Genomic DNA, 19,213 nt, shown 5'->3' with positions numbered 1-19,213 from the left:
AGTGTGTTGACATGGTGACAGAGATCAGAGGGTTCACTGACCCACAAAAGGAGGAGTACTTCAGGAAGAGGTTCAGAGATGAGGAGCAGGCCAGCAGCATCATTTCCCACATCAAGACATCACGAAGCCTCCACATCATGTGCCACATCCCAGTCTTCTGCTGGATCACTGCTACAGTTCTGGAGGATGAGTTGAAGACCAGAGAAGGAGGAGAGCTGCCCAAGACCCTGACTGAGATGTACATCCACTTCCTGGTGGTTCAGTCCAAACTGAATAACGTCAAGTATGATGGAGGAGCTGAGACAGACCCACACTGGAGTCCAGAGAGCAGGAAGATGATTGAGTCTCTGGGAAAACTGGCTTTTGAGCAGCTGCAGAAAGGCAACCTGATCTTCTATGAATCAGACCTGACAGAGTGTGGCATCGATATCAGAGCAGCCTCAGTGTACTCAGGAGTGTTCACACAGATCTTTAAAGAGGAGAGAGGGCTGTACCAGGACAAGGTGTTCTGCTTCGTCCATCTGACCGTTCAGGAGTTTCTGGCTGCTCTTCATGTCCATCTGACCTTCATCAACTCTGGTGTCAATCTGCTGGCAGAAGAACAAACAACCTCCTGGTGGTGGCTTTTATTTAGAGACACACATCTCTACCAGAGTGCTGTGGACAAGGCCTTACAGAGTCCAAATGGACACTTGGACTTGTTTATTCGCTTCTTACTGGGACTTTCACTGCAGACCAATCAGACTCTCCTACAAGGCCTGCTGAGACAGAAAGAAAGTAGCTCACAGACCATTCAGAACACAGTTAAGTACATCAAGAAGAAGTTGGAGGGAAATCTGTCTCCAGAGAGAAGCATCAATCTGTTCCACTGTTTAAATGAACTGAATGATCGTTCTCTAGTGGAGGAGATCCAACAGTCCCTGAGTTCAGGAAGTCTCTCCACAGATAAACTCTCTCCTGCTCAGTGGTCAGCTCTGGTCTTCATCTTACTGTCATCAGAAAAAGATCTGGATGTGTTTGACCTGAAGAAATACTCTGCTTCAGAGGAGGCTCTTCTGAGGCTGCTGCCAGTGGTCAAAGCCTCCAACAAAGCTCTGTAAGTACATTATATTGGATTCTTTGTCATTTTCAGGAAATATGTTTCCACTATCTGTACATAGCCTCACATATAAACAACAAGAACATACCTAACAATATAAACCATAGACAACACATTTATACACAAATTGACACCAAAGTGAGGTGAAGTAGTGCTATTGCAGAGGGGATAAAACTCTTTCTGTAAAATGTCTTTTCTGTTGAGGTCAGAGAGGTTGGGGTGGGGAGAGTGGAGGCGTTTTTTGTGATTCATGTAAGTGTGTTTCTACTGGACACAGTGAGTATGTTGAAGTAACAGGTGGAGAAGTAAAGGAGAGAGAGATGAGGACTCGAGTTTGAGACTCGGACTCGAGTTGCACTTAAGTCACACACACAGTGACTTGAGACTCGTCCTCAAAAGACTTCAGACTTGACTCGGATTTGAGTTGCGGGACTTGTGAACAATGTTTATTTTTAGGAAACATCTGATGAGCTTGCTGTTATTCCTTTCACTTTGTTACCTATAACCTACCTACATAACACATACTGTGTATTTGCTGCGTGTGGCCACACGTGAGACTCACTGAGAGAGGAGAACAAACGCGGTTGTCGACCGCAGTGAAGTTAATTTTATGTCGGGTATTCGACAGATATTTACCCATGATCCAGTGACGGCTTCTTACTCAGTTTACCCAGTGTTGGCACTATAAGTGCAGGTAGCTCACCTCCGATGGCTCGCTTTTAACCACCGGGGCTTAGCTTAGGGACCATCAATAAATTACTATTGTTAAAACAGTGTTATGGGAAAATCATCATTTATTTCAATAGCTTCCATTGCATGTGAGCCAAGGACACCAAACCAATGCCAAATTGTAAGGCAAGGCAAAGCAAGGCAAGTTTATTTATATAGCACATTTCAACAATGAGGCAATTCACAGTGCTTTACATTAAACATAAAAGCAACATAGGAAAATTAAAAAAAAAAACACATTAAAATATAATTTTGAAAAGAGAGAAGAGAAAATAAAAACAGACTGAGGGGTTGAGCAAATAATTGAGTTACAATAATTTTTTGTCTTTGAAAAGAGAATCAACGGAAAAGTACACCATTGCCATAATCTACTCTCTCTCTAGCTAGTCTGTACGAGGGTCCATAGCAATCTTTGGGTCCACTGAGTTTGGTTATGTCTGAGGCCACACGCTGCAAACCCAACTTATCAGCTGGAAACCCCAAAAAGCCTCAGACACCACAGAGAAACCAGGACATGTCTGTCTGCAGGCTGCTTTGATCCAGTTATACTCTGGACCCACCTGCACGTTTACAGGTGGACAGAGGGTCCTGCAAATCACTCAAGATTTAAGACCACTTCCTTCACTCTGTTCAATCTCACTCTCTTTATCTTTTCACTCAATTACCTACTCATTTCTCACCGTGTAAATAGTGTTCATTGAAAATCTAAAAACATCTTAGGGAGCCTGTAAAGACACTGACAGTAATCGAGTCGGCTGAAGATAAATGCATGGATAAGTTTTTCCAGGTGTTGCTGAGACATAAGTCCTTTAATCCGTGATATATTCTTAAGGTGATAGTAGGCTGACTTTGTAATTGTCTTAATGTGGCTCCTCAAATTCAGGTCTGAGTCCATGACTACTCCAAGATTTCTGGCTTGATTTGTGGTTCTTAACATTACAGATTGAAGTTGAGCACTGACTTTCAATCATTCCTCCCTGGCTCCAAAAACAGTAACTTCAGTTTTATCTTTGTTTAATTGAAGAAAATTCTGGTACATCCAATCGTTGACCTGTTCAATACAGTTACTCAGCGCCTGTATGGGATCATAGTCCCCTGGTGAAATGGTTATGTAAATCTGTGTGTCATCTGCATAATTATGGTAACATATTTTGTTGTTTTTCATAATCTGAGCCAGTAGAAGCATTTAAATGTTAAACAAAAGAGGCCCCAGAATGGAGCCTTGGGGAACTCCACATGTCATTTTTGTCAGCTCAGATGTGTAATTACCTATAGACACAAAGTAGTCCCTGTCGTCTAAGTAGGATTCAAACCAGTTTAGTACTGTGCCAGAAAGTCCCAGTTTTCAAGACTTTCGAGTAATATGTTGTGGTCGACGGTGTCGAATGCAGCCCTGGGATCCAGTAATACTAAGACTGAAATTCTGCCACTGTCAGTGTTTAAATGGATGTCATTGAAGACCTTACCAAGAGCCGTCTCAGTGCTGTTGTGTAGTTGAAATCCTGTCTGGAAGACATCAAAACAGTTATTTAGTGCCAAGAAAGCACAAAACAGCCTTTTCATTTTGCAGCACAGATGAGAGTTATGATACACTGGTGCAATCTGTCATATAATGCTCAATGGAAAGATATAAAAGAGAAAATACCTTCCATTCCCATACAAGCAATCTTAGCTGATGACGACCTACAAAGTCATATAAATACTTTAGACAACCCATGGGTGAAACTGACTCATAAAACATGGAAATTGGTTGTAAAAAATATAAACAAGGGGGAGATATTGCAGTTCTTAAGTGGTGTTCACATGACTCAGGATTTACACCTAATAAGCTGGATGCCAGATTTCAGGATTAGGCGGATAAAGGAATAACAGCTCTATGCCAGGCAGTGAAAGAGGGAACGCTGCTCAGTTTTGAAATACTTAAGGAGAAATACTCATTAGAAAAACAAGACTTTTATCCATATCTGCAGCTGCGGCATTACTTTAATAAGAAGATGAAAAATGCAACTGAGGCAGGTACGTGCTTTGTAGAATTGTTCAGAAAAGCATATATTTCAGATACTAATAACAAAGTGATTTCACACATGTATAAGGGTTACTACAAGTTATTTTTAAACGCAAAATACCCCTAGAGAGTAAAACCATATTCTTTGGATATATACCTCAAAAATGGTCAAAAAAAGATAAAAATCTAATGAATGTATTACTGGTGGCAAGTAAAAAGTCTCTCACCAGGAAATGGTTATCTCAGGAAAGCCCAACTTTGAATGCATGGATGGAAATAACAATGGACATTTACAAAATGGAGAGGATAACAGCATTTGTTAATCACAATTTGGAAAACTTTGCCTCACAATGGGAAAAATGGGTTAACTACGTAATACCCCATAGACCGGACTTTATTTTCACAACCCAGTAACTGAGCTGTTTTAAATGCTCTCTCCCTATTTGTACATAGTTGTTCTTTTTGGTTTTGTTTTGTTCTTTTTCTGTTTGTTTCCTTTATCTTTATTTGATATTACACATACATCCTTCTGAGAAGCAGAATTTCGTAATTTGTGACAACAATGTGAATAGGGGTTATATGTGTACAGTTTTTGGAATACATTGTACAGAAACATGAGAACACTGCTGAATTGTTTGAATTTTGTCTGTGAAGAGGGAAGCAGATTCATTGCAGGCCCTGGTGGATAGAAGTTCAGAGGCTACAGACACAGGAGGGTTGGTCAACCTGTCGACAGTAGCAAACAGGGCACGTGCATTATTAGTGTGTTTGATGATGTCAGAGAAGAAGGACCGCCTTGCATTTCTCATTTCTAAATTATAAATGCGAAGTCTCTCTTTATAGATGTCATAATGAACCTGGAGATTTGTTTTCCGCCACCTGCGTTCAGCTTTACGACACTCTCTTTTTTGAGTTCTAACCAGCATGGCATTTCTCCATGGAGATCTTCTCTTACCAGAGACCACCTTCCCCTTGGCTGGTGCAATGGCATCAAGAACATTTGTAATTTTAGAATTGAAATTATCTATAAGCTCATTGACTGAGACCCATGAGAGGGCGGGTGTCAAAGAGAAAACCTCAATTTTTCACTAGTGTTCTCAGTGATATCTGTGGGGGGGGGGGGGGGGGGGGGGGGGGGGGGTTGTGATTACCTCTGTTTGTACATTTGTGTGCACGCAGATAGCACTCTCAAAGAAAACACAGGAATGATCAGAGAGAGCAACATCAGTCACCACAACCTTGGAAATGTCCAGACCCCTGGAGATGACCAGGTCCAAAGTGTGCCCCTTATTTTGTGTAGGCTCCGTCACATGTTGAGTCAGTCCATAATTATCAAGAACACAACACAGTTCTTTAGTCCCTCTGTCCTGGGGGTTGTCAACATGGATGTTAAAATCAAAACAATACACAGTCAAAATCAATACAGATTATAGACAGCAGTTCACCAAAGTCATCAAAGTTTGCACAATATTTAGGGGGCCAGTAGATTGTAGAACTACACTAGGCAAATGAGACATACCTCTTCATATTAGAAATGAAAGCACATTTTATTTTATATTTAATAATATTTTATGGAAGAAAATGTTTTTTGATGATGAGGGACTATCCTTCTGGGCACAACTTCTCTCTTCTCAAAGTCAATAAGTAGCTCTGTGTTTTGGTTGCTTGCCAGACTTTGTGTCAATACCACTGGTTCGTTAGATCTCCTGGCTGTTAGCCGTCAGTCGTTAGCCAAGTTTCGGTCAGGGTGATGATGCATGCCTCTTTGAAGGTTCCCTCCGCTAGACATTTTGGTTGGAATATATCCATTTTCTCAGCCTGGAGTGCACCTCTCCTATCTTCCACCTTTTCCTCATTCATATTTCAGCTGGGAGGACACTGGGTAGTTTGATATTCTGGGGCATGAAGGACCAGATTTGGAGGATGCCCCCCCGGTGTGTGTGAATCCATTTTGTACCTTAGGTACCAACGCATAGCTGTTGCAGGTAATGAACTTGTCATGGTTAAGCTGAGTGAAGCGGCAGGAAACTGAGGAGTGTGGACCCAATTGCAGACAACAGCAAGGCAAGAGGAGGATGCAGATCAATTGAAGATATTTATTAACTCAAAATAAAGCAGGCTTTCATTGGGAGTTCAGTGGCAAGTGTCCAAACAAAAGTAACTCCAAACAAAAACTTAATCCACAGGGAAAATCCATAAATAAGGAACAAGGTACAAACCAAGGATAAATCCAAAAGTGCAGGGATAGGGTGGAACACTCAACACAGACAACAAGGACGCAACATGGACAGAACTGAACTGAGAATTTAAATCCACATGTAAACAAGCAGGGAGGGAGTGCACAGGTGAACGGCATGAGGGACTAATTAGGCACAGCAGACAGACACAGTTAACAGGGCAGGTGAGACAGACCATGAAACCAGAACAGAATAAAGAATAAACCAAAATAATCAAGAACACAAGCAGACACAGACAAAAGTAAAAAAAGTAAAAAAAAACAGGTAGAGGTCATAAACTAAATATCGAATGAACAAGACTAAAATAAAATAACAGAACAAGAACAAAGCTAGATGAGAACACCAGACACTGATGATAACAAAATAAAACAGGAAGTAAAGCATGCAAGAATACTCAAGGATGGACAATACATAAATAACTAGGGACAAGGCATGAAAGAAACAGAGGCAAATAGACTTATGAAAACAATGGCAAAAACAGAAACACACAGGGAAAAAATACAACTCAAACATAACCCAGAACCAAACTTATAACAGATCTATGCGGTGATGAGTATGATCCAAATACGTTTGTGTAGTTCACACATAGCGATAAACAATATTAAACAAAGCTAGATAACTAGACACATACATTGGAGTGGGCAAAACAAGGCAAACAGTACAGACAGTGCTGTCTCAGCAAAGCATGTGCCGAGTACAGAGATTGATTTATGGATATATTGAAATAATAATTAATACACAAACCACTATTCCACTATTGTTTCTTCAGACTGAGTGGCTGTAACCTTTCAAAGAGAAGCTGTGAAGCTCTGTCCTCAGTTCTCAGCTCTCGGTCCTCTAGTCTGAGAGAGCTGGACCTGAGTGACAACAACCTGCAGGATTCAAGACTGAAGCTACTGTCTGCTGGACTGGAGAGTCCACACTGTACACTGGAAACTCTCAGGTCAGGATTCAACTGATGATCCTTTGAATTCTTATTTATATGAATAGATGAACTATTAGATGTTTTCTTTTATAATATTATTTCCAAACCAGTTGTGTTTAGTCAGTTTTTAGATCATGTGACTTTCCATGAACATATTTTATATTAGTTTTGTTCTTTAAAGCTGGAAGCCTGAGTCTGAGGGACAGCTGCAGGCGAAAGGAGAGAGGACCGGAGAGCAAACGAGACCTAAACAGAAGAGAAAATAAAGACATGGAGAAGTCACTGTTCAGAGTGAGAGAGAGAAAGAGGCAGGAAGCGCATTCTTCTTTAGTTTGAGAACATTCACTAAATTTCTCTCCTGGTTTCAAACCTTTTTAGGATTTTAAAACTCTGAGCCCAGCCTCATGAACCACATCCTATTTAGATGTTACTTAGCAATGCAGGCTGAAGTACCACAGACTATTTTTCATGATATTTAACACACAAAAGCGAAATTGGCTGACCACCCTCCTCTTTCCATTGGCTGGTTCTTTGCCAATGTGTCATCCATTACCATCTTGGAACATAGAGCTGGTCAGGTGTTACCCCTTACCTATCATATATTATTAAGTGTTTGACACAAATGTTATTTGTCATCTTGTCCATCATTGTCTCTTCAGACTGAGCGGCTGTAACCTCTCAGAGAGAAGCTGTGAGGCTCTGTCCTCAATTCTCAGCTCCCAGTCCTCTAGTCTGAGAGAGCTGGATCTGAGTAACAACAACCTGCAGGATTCAGGACTGAAGTTACTGTCTGCTGCACTGGAGAGTCTACACTGTACACTGGGTATTCTCAGGTGAGTATTCATCAACCTTGGGCCTCATAACAGAAATTTCCTGTCTAAAATCCTATCTCAGAGTAGGATCACATTTAGGATCTTTAAAATCACAGAAACATATTTCCTAACTGCATTTGGTAAGAAACACTATTATCTTATGCCAGGAATTTAGCTGTCACAGAAGCATCCTGACTTAAGACTTTCCTGTTTGAGGAATCATAGGTTAGGATGGCACAGACACTATCCTACATTCAAAATGTCATCGTTGCTGTTAGGTCTGTGTGGAAAGTATAATGAAGATGGGGAACAGAATTTTTCTGAAGTTTAAGGCTGAAACTTTATGTTGAGGCTTTAAAGTTATCTGCCTATGTATTAAGGGACATACACTGCTAAAAAAAAAATAAAGGGAACACTTAATCAACCCAATGTAACTCCAAGTCAATCACACTCCTGTGAAATCAAACTGTCCACTTAGGAAACAACACTGATTGACAATCAATTTCACATGCTGTTGTGCAAATGGAATACAGGTGGAAATTATAGGCAATTAGCAAGACCCCCCCCCCAATAAAGGAGTGGTTCTGCAGGTGGTGACCACAGACCACGTCTCAGTTCTTATGCTTCCTGGCTGATGTTTTGGTCACTTTTGAATGCTGGCGGTGCTTTCACTCTAGTGGTAGCATGAGACGGAGTCTACAACCCACACAAGTGGCTCAGGTAGTGCAGCTCATCCAGCATGGCACATCAATGCGAGCTGTGGCAAGAAGGTTTGCTGTGTCTGTCAGCGTAGTGTCCAGAGCATGGAGGCGCTACCAGGAGACAGGCCAGTACATCAGGAGACGTGGAGGAGACTGTAGGAGGGCAACAACCCAGCAGCAGGACCGCTACCTCCGCCTTTGTGCAAGGAGGAGCAGGAGGAGCACTGCCAGAGCCCTGCAAAATGACCTCCAGCAGGCCACAAATGTGCATGTGTCAGAAACAGACTCCATGAGGGTGGTATGAGGGCCCGACGTCCACAGGTGGAGGTCTTCACAGATGAAAGCAGGTTCACACTGAGCACATGTGACAGACGTGACAGTCTGGAGATGCCGTGGAGAACGTTCTGCTGCCTGCAACATCCTCCAGCATGACCGGTTTGGTGGTGGGTCAGTAATGGTGTGGGGTGGCATTTCTTTGGGGGCCGCACAGCCCTCCATGTGCTCGCCAGAGGTAGGCTGACTGCCATTAGGTCCCGAGATGAGATCCTCAGACCCCTTGTGAGACCATATGCTGGTGCGGTTGGCCCTGGGTTCCTCCTAATGCAAGACAATGCTAGACCTCATGTGGCTGGAGTGTGTGAGCAGTTCCTGCAAGAGGAAGGCATTGATGCTATGGACTGACCCGCCTGTTCCCCAGACCTGAATCCAATTGAGCACATCTGGGACATCATGTCTCGCTCCATCCACCAACGCCACGTTGCACCACAGACTGTCCAGGAGTTGGCGGACGCTTTAGTCCAGGTCTGGGAGGAGATCCCTCAGGAGACCATCCGCCACCTCATCAGGAGCCCAGGCGTTGTAGGGAGATCATACAGGCACGTGGAGGCCACACACACTACTGAGCCTCATTTTGACTTGTTTTAAGGACATTACATCAAAGTTGGATCGGCCTGTAGTGTGGTTTTCCACTTTGATCTTGAGTGTGACTCCAAATCCAGACCTCCATGGGTTGATAGATTTGATTTCCATTGATAATTTCTGTGTGATTTTGTTGTCAGCACATTCAACTATGTAAAGAAAGGAGTATTTCATGAGATTATTTCATTCATTCAGATCTAGGATGTGTTATTTTAGTGTTCCCTTTATTAACACTTATGGGGTCAGCTAAATTACTCTAAGCTAGACCTGTCTTACCTTTCCCTGTTCCTATCAACAAAGCCCCTTAAGAAATATTCACAACAAAGAGGACTTAAATAAATGGTTAAAATGTGTGTGTGTACATGAAAATGGGTTTATTATTCAGATGCAAAAATTAAGTGCTATTAAGTGTATTAGTAGTATATACCACTATGTATGAGAGGAATGTAATATTCATGTTCAATGCTGAAAGAGGATGTGCTGGTCTAACCCCCCTCCTCCTTTCAGGGTGGAGCCTGATGGAGTCCGATGGTTTAGACCAGGTCTGAGGAAGTGTAAGTGTGTTTTTGATTTGAGTCAGGAAAACAAAGCAGCACACATTCAACCTTCTCCAGACTGTGACATAACTCATTTAAATCTCTGATGTCATCATCGAAGTGTCAGTCAATGAACAGATGATAGATCAATAACTGCAGCTGTATTGTGTCTCGTTCTCTCCATCAGATTCCTGTGAACTCACACTCGACACAAACACAGTACACAGACAGATTAAACTGTCTGACAACAACAGGAAGGCAACATGTGTGATGGAGGATCAGTCATATCCTGATCATCCAAACAGGTTTGACCCTTGGGCTCAGCTGCTGTGTAAGAATGGTCTGACTGGTCGCTGTTACTGGGAGGTTGAGTGGAGAGGAAGTGTTTTTATATCAGTGAGTTACAGAAGAATAAGAAGAAGAGGAAACAGTGATGATTGTGTGTTTGGAGGGAATAATCAGTCCTGGAGTCTGTGCTGCTCTGATTATGGTTACTCTGTCCGGCACAATAACAGAAAAAGATCTATCCCCTCCTCGTGCCCCTCAGTCTCTAACAGAGTAGCAGTTTATGTGAACTGTCCTGCTAGCACTCTGTCTTTCTTCAGAGTCTTCTTCGACAGACTGATCCACCTCCACACCTTCAACACCACATTCACTGAACCTCTTTATCCTGGCTTTGGGTTCAGGTCATATGGTTCCTCTGTGTCTCTGTGTTCTCTGTAGGAGGAAGAGTCTCCTCCTGTTCTCACTGCTGACCAGATAGTTCAGTCTATAGAGGGTCACACATCTGATGTTAGTAAGTACCAACCCAATGTGTTTACTGTAATAGAGGAGGAAGATGAGGCTGAGGGAGCTGTATGATCATTGGCGTAAGGAAGAGAAGAGCCAAGGATTCTGGGATAAAGGGATGTGAGGGTGTAGGTTTAGCGGCCCAGGAAACTCACAGACCAATTGCATGTGTTCCAATAGTCTCATGTGATGCTGCTCAGCCAATCAAATCTGTGCATTCCGATGCATTGTCAAAGCCTTTAACGGCTCTGAGCATAAAATAAAATCATTTATTTTAAGATGCACATTTACAGAAATGTTTTTTAGATGCAGCCTTTAAATTACTTAAATTTAGAATTTATTATTAGAGTAGTTATTTTTTATCCTTTTAGTTTGACGTGAAAATTGACAATATTGTTGAAATAGTGTCTGATTTGACCTTTGTATACAGCCTATGGATTTGACAGTCAGTTGTTGAATAAAAACATATGTTGATGCAACTAGGCTATACATTATGGTAGGCTACTGAATGATAACGGAAGTTGATGTTCCGGACTTTTGCTTTGTGAAATTGCCTCTAACTGGACCTCTTTGAATTTTAATTGAATACCCCTGTTCTAGAACATTTTAAGATAAAATGTGGCTGCTTGTTTTTGTAACATTCTCGTTTGAAAGCCACAGTTAGAGGGAAGGTGTTTTAAGACTCAAATATTAGGGTGAGCAAAGATTCAAATTTTAGTCTAAAACTGAACTTTGTTGCGATAAAACATTTGTTTCTGTGAAGAAACACCTACGAAGGTCAGAAATAGATTTAAATGTCAAACAAGGGTCTTTCAGGATCAAATTGAGCATCTGTGGAAAAATGAATAAACTTTTAAAAAGTCGGTCTGATCTGAACAAACAAAATCCATCATTTTGGTTATCGTGTGATACATTTACAGACTTTGATAAGTGACACTAAAATTAAGGATAATCACTATTTTGGGATGATTCCAGATAATAAACAATGCTGAAACCACATATAAATTATGTCAAAGTTAAATAATATTGGCTTAATACTGAATGAAATAAAGGCTTTGTTAAATCCAAATTCTCAACTTTGTACTGCTCACTTCTACTTCCACACATCACACATAGAATGATTATTGTTATACTGAAACTGATGAAATCTATATTACATCTGTATTATTCACTGTATTATTCACTTGATTTTATTATTATTGTGGTTTTGGGTTTTTGGTCTTTCATTTAGAAAACATCGATCTCTGGTGTCCTGGGACCTGTACCATGAAGCAGGATTTGCTCTTATCCAGGTAACTTCGGGGTTAACATTTACATTTTCATTTAACCCTGGGTTTTCAGTATCACAATGGTGGTTTACTTCTTACTGGGGTAGATTGCCATGGTTACTTATGCTGAACGGCTAACCTGCTCCAGAACAGGTTATGTTCCAGATAAGAGATCAGCTCTATAAAAACGCCGCCAACTGACCAATCAGCTCTATTGGGAAATTACATCACCATCAGTTGGAGACTGTCTTATAGGCTCTTTATATATTTGCTGTTGTCAGTGATGGAAGAAGTACTCAATTTTCATACTTAAGTAAGTAACTTTAGTACTTTAGTAAAAGTACAGATAGATGAAAAATGTTACTCAGGTAAAAGTAAAAGTCATCCAGTATAAACCTAAAAGTACCAGGTTTTAAAAATACTTAAGTAATCAAAAGTAAAAGTACTACACATCAACATCTATTGATCTTACAAAATGCAACCTATCTTTTTAAATTCACTCAAGACAGCTTTGAATACAGCATTGTGAAGTATAGTGAATCACAATAAGGAAAACTGAGTCGCAAGAGGACAAGTGGATATACTGTGGGGATGATAATTGCTCTGCTGTTGTGGTAGTATCCCCTGACAGACACAGAACCCCATTTGGGACTTTGGGTATATAAGAATGAGAAAAGGAGGCAGATACCAAACTACGTTAACTTCAGCACCTCTCATAAATTGCAGCTCACAGTTCCAAACAGAGCAAGGTTGGATTCACTTTTCAGATGTTTATATAGCAAAACTCTACCAGCTACGTTACCACTCGGTCACAGACTGGCTGCGACAAAAACAGAGCTGTCACACCTGACACCACAATGCTCTCTCTACAATCCTCCCTCTGTAAGGAGTCTGAATAGAAACAGTTTCTAGAAAAGGCCAGTGCTGGTTTGATTGGACGTCTGTGCACTAACTCAGTCCTCATGAAGTCTGATATGACTGGGGGCCAATCTGCTGGGTCATTGTGTCATGTGCACATACTGGCTGAGGCTGCCTGTGTTCTACCTGGGTCTGTGGGACCTGCTAAAGACGACTGGACTGGGTCTGTGCTGGTACTGGCTGAGGCTGGATGTGGATCAGCTGTGCTTGTACTGGCTGATGATCCAGCATCTACTCTACTGACAAACTTCAGTATAACCCCTGTAAATTATAGATATTTTCTATATATTAAAGGTAAGGTAGGTAAGTTTGAGAAACTAGCAAGAAACTGCTGGATTTTGAAAGTATCCAACAGAGAAACTCCCACCCCCTCCCTTCTGGGCTCATTCCAAAGCCACGCCCCCAAAATGTGAATGTGCGTTGCAGACACCACTGGAGGAGGAGCACAGTGTGATGATTAGTGTTTTTCAACGGGGGCGTTCTGAGGACGATGGGGGGGGCGCTGGAAGCAATATTTTGGAAGGGGGGCTGAGCTGCTTTTGGGGGGCGTTTATTGGGTGTTTGACAAGGTTCCGCAGCTTCCGATTCGGCAGTTAAGGGGAAAGTTAAGGATAACTTAAGTGAAAGTTAACTTATGTTGCTGAGCGACCGAATCTCCGTGCATTTTAGGCAAAGCCTTAACGCTGTCTGAAACACTGTTTTAGATTTGAAAAAAATTTATTTTATTTGTGAAAATGACAAAAGGGTGATTTCACTGCTTTTTCTTCACATGCAGACCACATTAGACCAGGTCCAGATCCAAAGCCACTATACCTAGAGCTCTCAAATCTGGACTAGATTGTCCAAGAGAGGCTAAAGTTTCTTTAAAACATAGTTTCAGATTTGTGAAACCTTTATTCAACTTGGGAAAATGCTTTAAAGGTCGATTTCACTTGAAAAGCAGGTCTAGTTCTTCTTGCAGTGACAGACTCAAATCTCGAGCTGCACTTTCAAAGGATGTTTTCCAAGCCCAGTAATTTTCTGGCTGGTCGTCAAATTTCAGCAAACCAGAACTGACCATTTCTCTTTGCATGAGATATTTTGCTAGATCCGATGTGTCTCCAGGATGCACGTCCAATGGTCTGGGTGTTGACACATTGAGCTGAGGCTGGTGAAACGGATTATCAAGGATTGCCTTCCCACCAAAAGGACCAGTACAGCAGTAAGGCTCTCTCTTTGGGCTTAAAGCCCGGCTGAGCTGTGGTCTGACCATTCCTGCCCCGTGGGTTTTGCCAGCAGAAATACGTGGCAAGGCTCTAAACCTCTGACTGCTGTGCTCACTGAACTGGCAACCACTAGGGTCATTGTAGCTTTTTGCTGCTGCACCGATGGCGGTGGCTGGCTGCGACACTGCTAAAGATATGGGCACAGGAGGATCTCTCTGAAGTTGCTGCAGGTCAGTCTAATTCTGCCTGTTGCTGCACATACTCTTGTGTTCGTTTAGGTGCGTCAATGATTGGCACATTATCCAGATGGGGCTGTTGTGGGACTACACTTTCTTGTGCAGATGCTTCCCAAGCTTGAGCCTCAGCTAACGCCGCCGCAGCTGCACACAACAGATTGTGTGACACACTGCAAGTTACAAAAACATACTGAGTCTCATTTACAGCGCAACTGCTACAACTGTGTGTCTAATAATTAGCATTGTTAGCTAAATGCTAACATATATGGGAATCTCCATTTATACGCCAAGAGCAATTAGCATCGCGGCCACAACAATGCATTTAACACAAACTACACACATTGTAATTCACATGCTCAACATTACGAACGATGCAGTGTGGAAATGGCACACATGGCTTAAATACTTACAGGTAGGTGCCTCCTGTGCTCTGTGTGAAAAAAAGGATCTGCTAATGTCACTGGCTGGCTAGCTAGAAAACTAGCCAGCCAGTGACTAGGTCAACACCCAACTCAAAACCACTAGGTGGAGACATTGCATGCTAAGAAAGGCAGCACACCCCCACATTTTGAATGGGTTTTGTTTCACAATCCTCTCCAGGGTACAGTTATCCCTATTGCTTGTACACTTTTTTCTACCACCGCTTTTCCTTCCCTTCGCCTCTCGATTAATGTGCTTGGATACAGAGCTGTGTGAACAGCCAGCCTCTTTAGCAGTGACCTTTTGCAAGGTGTCAATGGTCGTCTTTTGGACAGCTGTCAAATCAGCAGTCTTCCCCATGATTGTGCAGCCTACAGAACTAGACTGAGAGACCATTTAAAGACCTTTGCAGGTGTTTTGAGTTAATTAGCTGATTAGTGTGGCACCAGGTATCTTCAATATTGAACCTTTTCACAATATTCTAATTTTCTGAGATACTGATTTTGGGGTTTTCATTAATTGTCAGTTATAATCATCAAAATTCAAAATTAAAAGTAATGAACACTTGAAATATATCAGTCTGTGTGGAATGAATGTATACATTATACAGGTTTCACTTTTCGAGTGGAATTACTGAAATAAATCATCAATCAACTTTTTGATGATATTCTAATTATATGACCAGCACCTGCACTTACTGTCGCTTCAACAAATATGAATTCTGCTGTTTCTGCTTTTCTAAACTAACTTCAGGGCCCGTTTGTCACATGTGTAGCTTGATGTTGTCCTTGAGGGGCCACGACATGCTGAGTAATGATCATCATGAGCTGGTAAGGACTCAGCATGATGCACTGCTTTACTTCACACTGAGCATTAAATGACTCCCTGCACTCAGTGAACTGATGCTTTGCTCTGCAGTGGAAGATCTTTGTCATTTACTGTCTTTATGCTGCAGGCGCCTTGTTTTCAAATCAAAGTGACACATCCAGAGGATTTGCTCCACATGTGTGCTGATCATGCATAAAGTTTGAAATCAGTGAGTTACAGTTTTATGTGTGACCCTGCTAGTTTCCACATCACATGATCAACACAGACACATGAAGTCAACCTGTGGAGCTTTTTCCCACAGAAATCAGTGTTGAAGTACCTCCTACATTATAATGATCAATAATAATGATCCAGGAACATAATGACACTGATAGGAGCCATCCTGCATAATGAGTACTTTTAATTTGAATCACTTCAATCCTTCAGTATTTTAACTGAAGTAACACTTTGAATGCAGGACTTTAACTTATAACAGAGTATTTGGGATACTTGTACTTTAGTAAATGATCTGAATACTTCTGCTTGTTGATTCTGGTTCTGATCAAATCATCAGATTCTTCTTCTTATAGAAGTCAGAAAATAAACCAAAACCTGCTGTAACCAGAAACCATAATAATAGCCTGGCTGCCATAATAAGTCAGTGGTGATAAATGAGGCATTTGATGACTGAATGAAAATAAGAGGTTTCACTTATTAACTTTAACATGTGGCCACAGCGGCTGTTTGTGGTGCTGACGGCTGAATTTCAGGCCCATAAATATGTCACATGTAAGTATGTCACACTTTATTACAGCAGGTGTCCTGTGTGGTTCTGGTCCTCAGAGCTCAAGTTAACTGATCACACCTGAACATCTCAGCTGACCTTAGAGTGACTAATCCTAATTATTTAATGAACACATGTTTATCAGGTGAGAACTTTCTTCTTTTAATGTCTTTCAATGTGAACAGCTGCAGCAGCAACATGTCTCTGGTGAATTTGTCCCAGGACAGTGTGACCAAATGTTTCTTCAGCTGAGCAACAGAACGCTGTTCAAGGGAGGAAATGTCAGCTTTGGTCTGCTGCTGGTTTCCTGCTGAATTTTCAAACTGTCTGTGTCCTGCTTTGTTTCCTGTCTGCCCTGATTTGCTAATGTGTCCCACCTGGGTTTAATCTCATATTTCACTATAAGTCACTATATATTGTCCAGGTGTTCCCTTGATGTTTTTAGTCCTTGTTTGTCATCTTGTTGTGTTCATCTGCCTGATTGCTCTCTCTCTCTGTGTTTTTGGATTTATATTTCTCACCTGCCTGGCTCCCTGGATTGTTGTTGTTGCTTTGGTCAGTGGACTTTGGGCGTTATGTTGCCCTTTTGGATTTACTGTGCTGCGTTGGATTTAATGGAAATTAACCGTTCTGGAGATGTGAAATAAAGATGGTCCTGAACACAGAGTTGTCTTTGTCATATTTATTCTGAGGCCTCAGAGGTACAAATCATTACATCAGTACAGAGCAGGAGAGTACAAAGAGGAGAAGAATGTGTGTTTTTATAGAGCTGTGGAGTGTACTATTTTGACATCTGTTGTTGTGCAGAGAGATGATTGTATGAATGACAGTTGCTAAAACCGTTAGTTTTTTAGCAAACAAGAACTTGTCTGACACCTTGCAAGTATAGAAAGGGCCCTAGGTCATGAGCGTATATGAAAATAGAGAAGTGAAAAAGTACCGTGGGTCCAGAAGCGGAAAACAACTGATCTCATGGTGACCCGCAGTGAAGTGAATAATGTTCTTGATACATGAATGACATCAAACAGTATAAGAAACATACAATAATGCAATAAGATATATAAATTGACAAAACACTCCCCCCCTTTTTGTTAATTCATTGACCAATAAAACATGATAGAAAAGACATTTACGATGGTGGGTGTGGGGTGTATCTGTAATCCTACCCATGGGTGTATTAGCTATAGAAACGGTTTTATAAGGAATGCAATAGAAAATATAAGGCAGAAACTTTCTATCAGTGACCAAGATAGTCCACATGTGGATGTGTAACACTCACATCTTTCACTTTGCTCCATGCAATCTGTGAGCTCTTGTCTTGGGGGCTCCATCTTCAACCACTTGCCAGGGGTCAGGCAACAGAGTTCAGGGGTTCCTTATTCAGATGCCTCTAACACCTGTGAGTTAGTCCACATACAGCATACACAATGGATGCCCCAAACACTGCAAACAATACAAATAATGCAATGGCAAGGAGTACAAGCAGGATCAATAATGTAAATGCCACCCAAACTGTTCTGTGGAGTTGATGTTCTCGTAACGTCTGTAGGAAGATCTCGTGACTAGTGAAAGCGTGGATGGGAGTGGAATTTATCTTGTGGATCTTGACTTGGCACGTCACATGGCCCCTAGGCGATGACTTGGACAGCCAGTCATGACTTTCTTACAGTGGCTGAAGTGGACCCACGTTCAGCAACCTTGACCGCTGTCTGGGTGGTGAGGAGCACCTGGTATGGACCCTGCCACTGTCTGGAATTCCAGGCCTTTCTCCTGAAGTCCTTTACCAGGACGTGGACACTGGGCTGGATGTTGTGGAGTTGTCCCGTTGCTGGGGCTGGAAGGGCTGCTGCAACTTGGCCTCTGATATCTTTTAGATGAGAAGACAGGTTAGCACAATATGCCAACATAGAGTCTTCGCAGAGAGTTGTGGAAGGGAGAGGTTTTCCTGGAGCTTCCAGGCCACTGTGTGGAGGAGCTGCAAAAAGGATTTCAAAAGGGCTTAGGTTAGATCGTGTTTCTGCATTCTTATGTACAAGCACAATGGGCAGAGCTTTTGTCCGGGGAAGCCCTATTTCAGCACAACATTTTGCTAACTTGTTTTTGACTGTGCCGACGGAGGTGCTTAGGCCCCAGAACAATAACTTCAGTTTTATCTGAGTTTAACATTAGAAAATTACAGGTCATCCAGATTTTAACATCTGGATGGGGAGTCCAGCTGCTTTGTGGGGTTTCTGCCTCCTGAAAAGACCGCTGACTTCCCTCTCTGTGATGGAGAGAGGAGGGGAGGGGGTGGAGCTGGCCAGCTCTGAGGAGGGAGGGGAAGAAGTGGTGGACTGAGGCTGAAGCTGAGCAGGGGAGTCACGGGGGATGCTGTATAGTTCTCAAAGCGGCAGTAGAACTGGTTCTGCTCATTTGCCAGGCGAGAATTCTTTATGGAGTGGAGGACTTTATGTTTATAGTTTGTGATCTGTCTGAACCCCCTCCAGACAGAAGTGGTGTCGTTTGCAGAGAGCTGGTTCTTTAGTCTCTCTGAGTACAGTCGTTTAGTTTCTCGCACCTCCTTGCTAAACCTGTACTTTAACGCCCTGCACCCGGCCCCGTCTCCACTCCTAAATGCCTCCTCCTTTTCCAACCTTAGCTGTCTGAGTTTAGCTGTGAACCAGGGTTTGTCATTGTTATAAGTCACCCTGGTCCGTGTTGGAATGCAGCTGTCCTCACAGAAGCTGATGTAGGACGTCACAGCCTCTGTAAACTCATCGAGATTGTTGGTAGCAGTCTTGGAAACGTCCCAGTCAGTGCAGTCCAAACATGCCTGGAGGTCCTC

The 19,213-nt window shown here is 42.1% G+C and overlaps 1 protein-coding gene across 1 annotated transcript in view; it reads left to right on the top strand.

The window, feature by feature from the left end:
* Window positions 1-10,685, top strand: part of LOC123980717 (NACHT, LRR and PYD domains-containing protein 12-like) — a 15,035-nt gene extending 4,350 nt beyond the window's left edge. Inside the window, exons 3-7 of the mRNA XM_046065233.1 lie at window positions 71-1,096; window positions 6,840-7,013; window positions 7,655-7,828; window positions 9,934-9,980; window positions 10,150-10,685. Of these exons, the coding sequence (XP_045921189.1) occupies window positions 71-1,096; window positions 6,840-7,013; window positions 7,655-7,828; window positions 9,934-9,980; window positions 10,150-10,685 (1,957 nt within the window). The remainder of the gene's footprint in view (window positions 1-70; window positions 1,097-6,839; window positions 7,014-7,654; window positions 7,829-9,933; window positions 9,981-10,149) is intronic.
* The last annotated feature ends 8,528 nt before the right edge of the window (window positions 10,686-19,213 follow it).

Source organism: Micropterus dolomieu, linkage group LG12 (assembly GCF_021292245.1).
Source record: "Micropterus dolomieu isolate WLL.071019.BEF.003 ecotype Adirondacks linkage group LG12, ASM2129224v1, whole genome shotgun sequence".
In the NCBI taxonomy this organism is placed as follows: Eukaryota; Metazoa; Chordata; class Actinopteri; order Centrarchiformes; family Centrarchidae; genus Micropterus; species Micropterus dolomieu.
The sequence above is the reverse complement of the archived record's forward strand: the minus strand, read 5'-3'. Positions and strand labels throughout refer to the sequence as shown.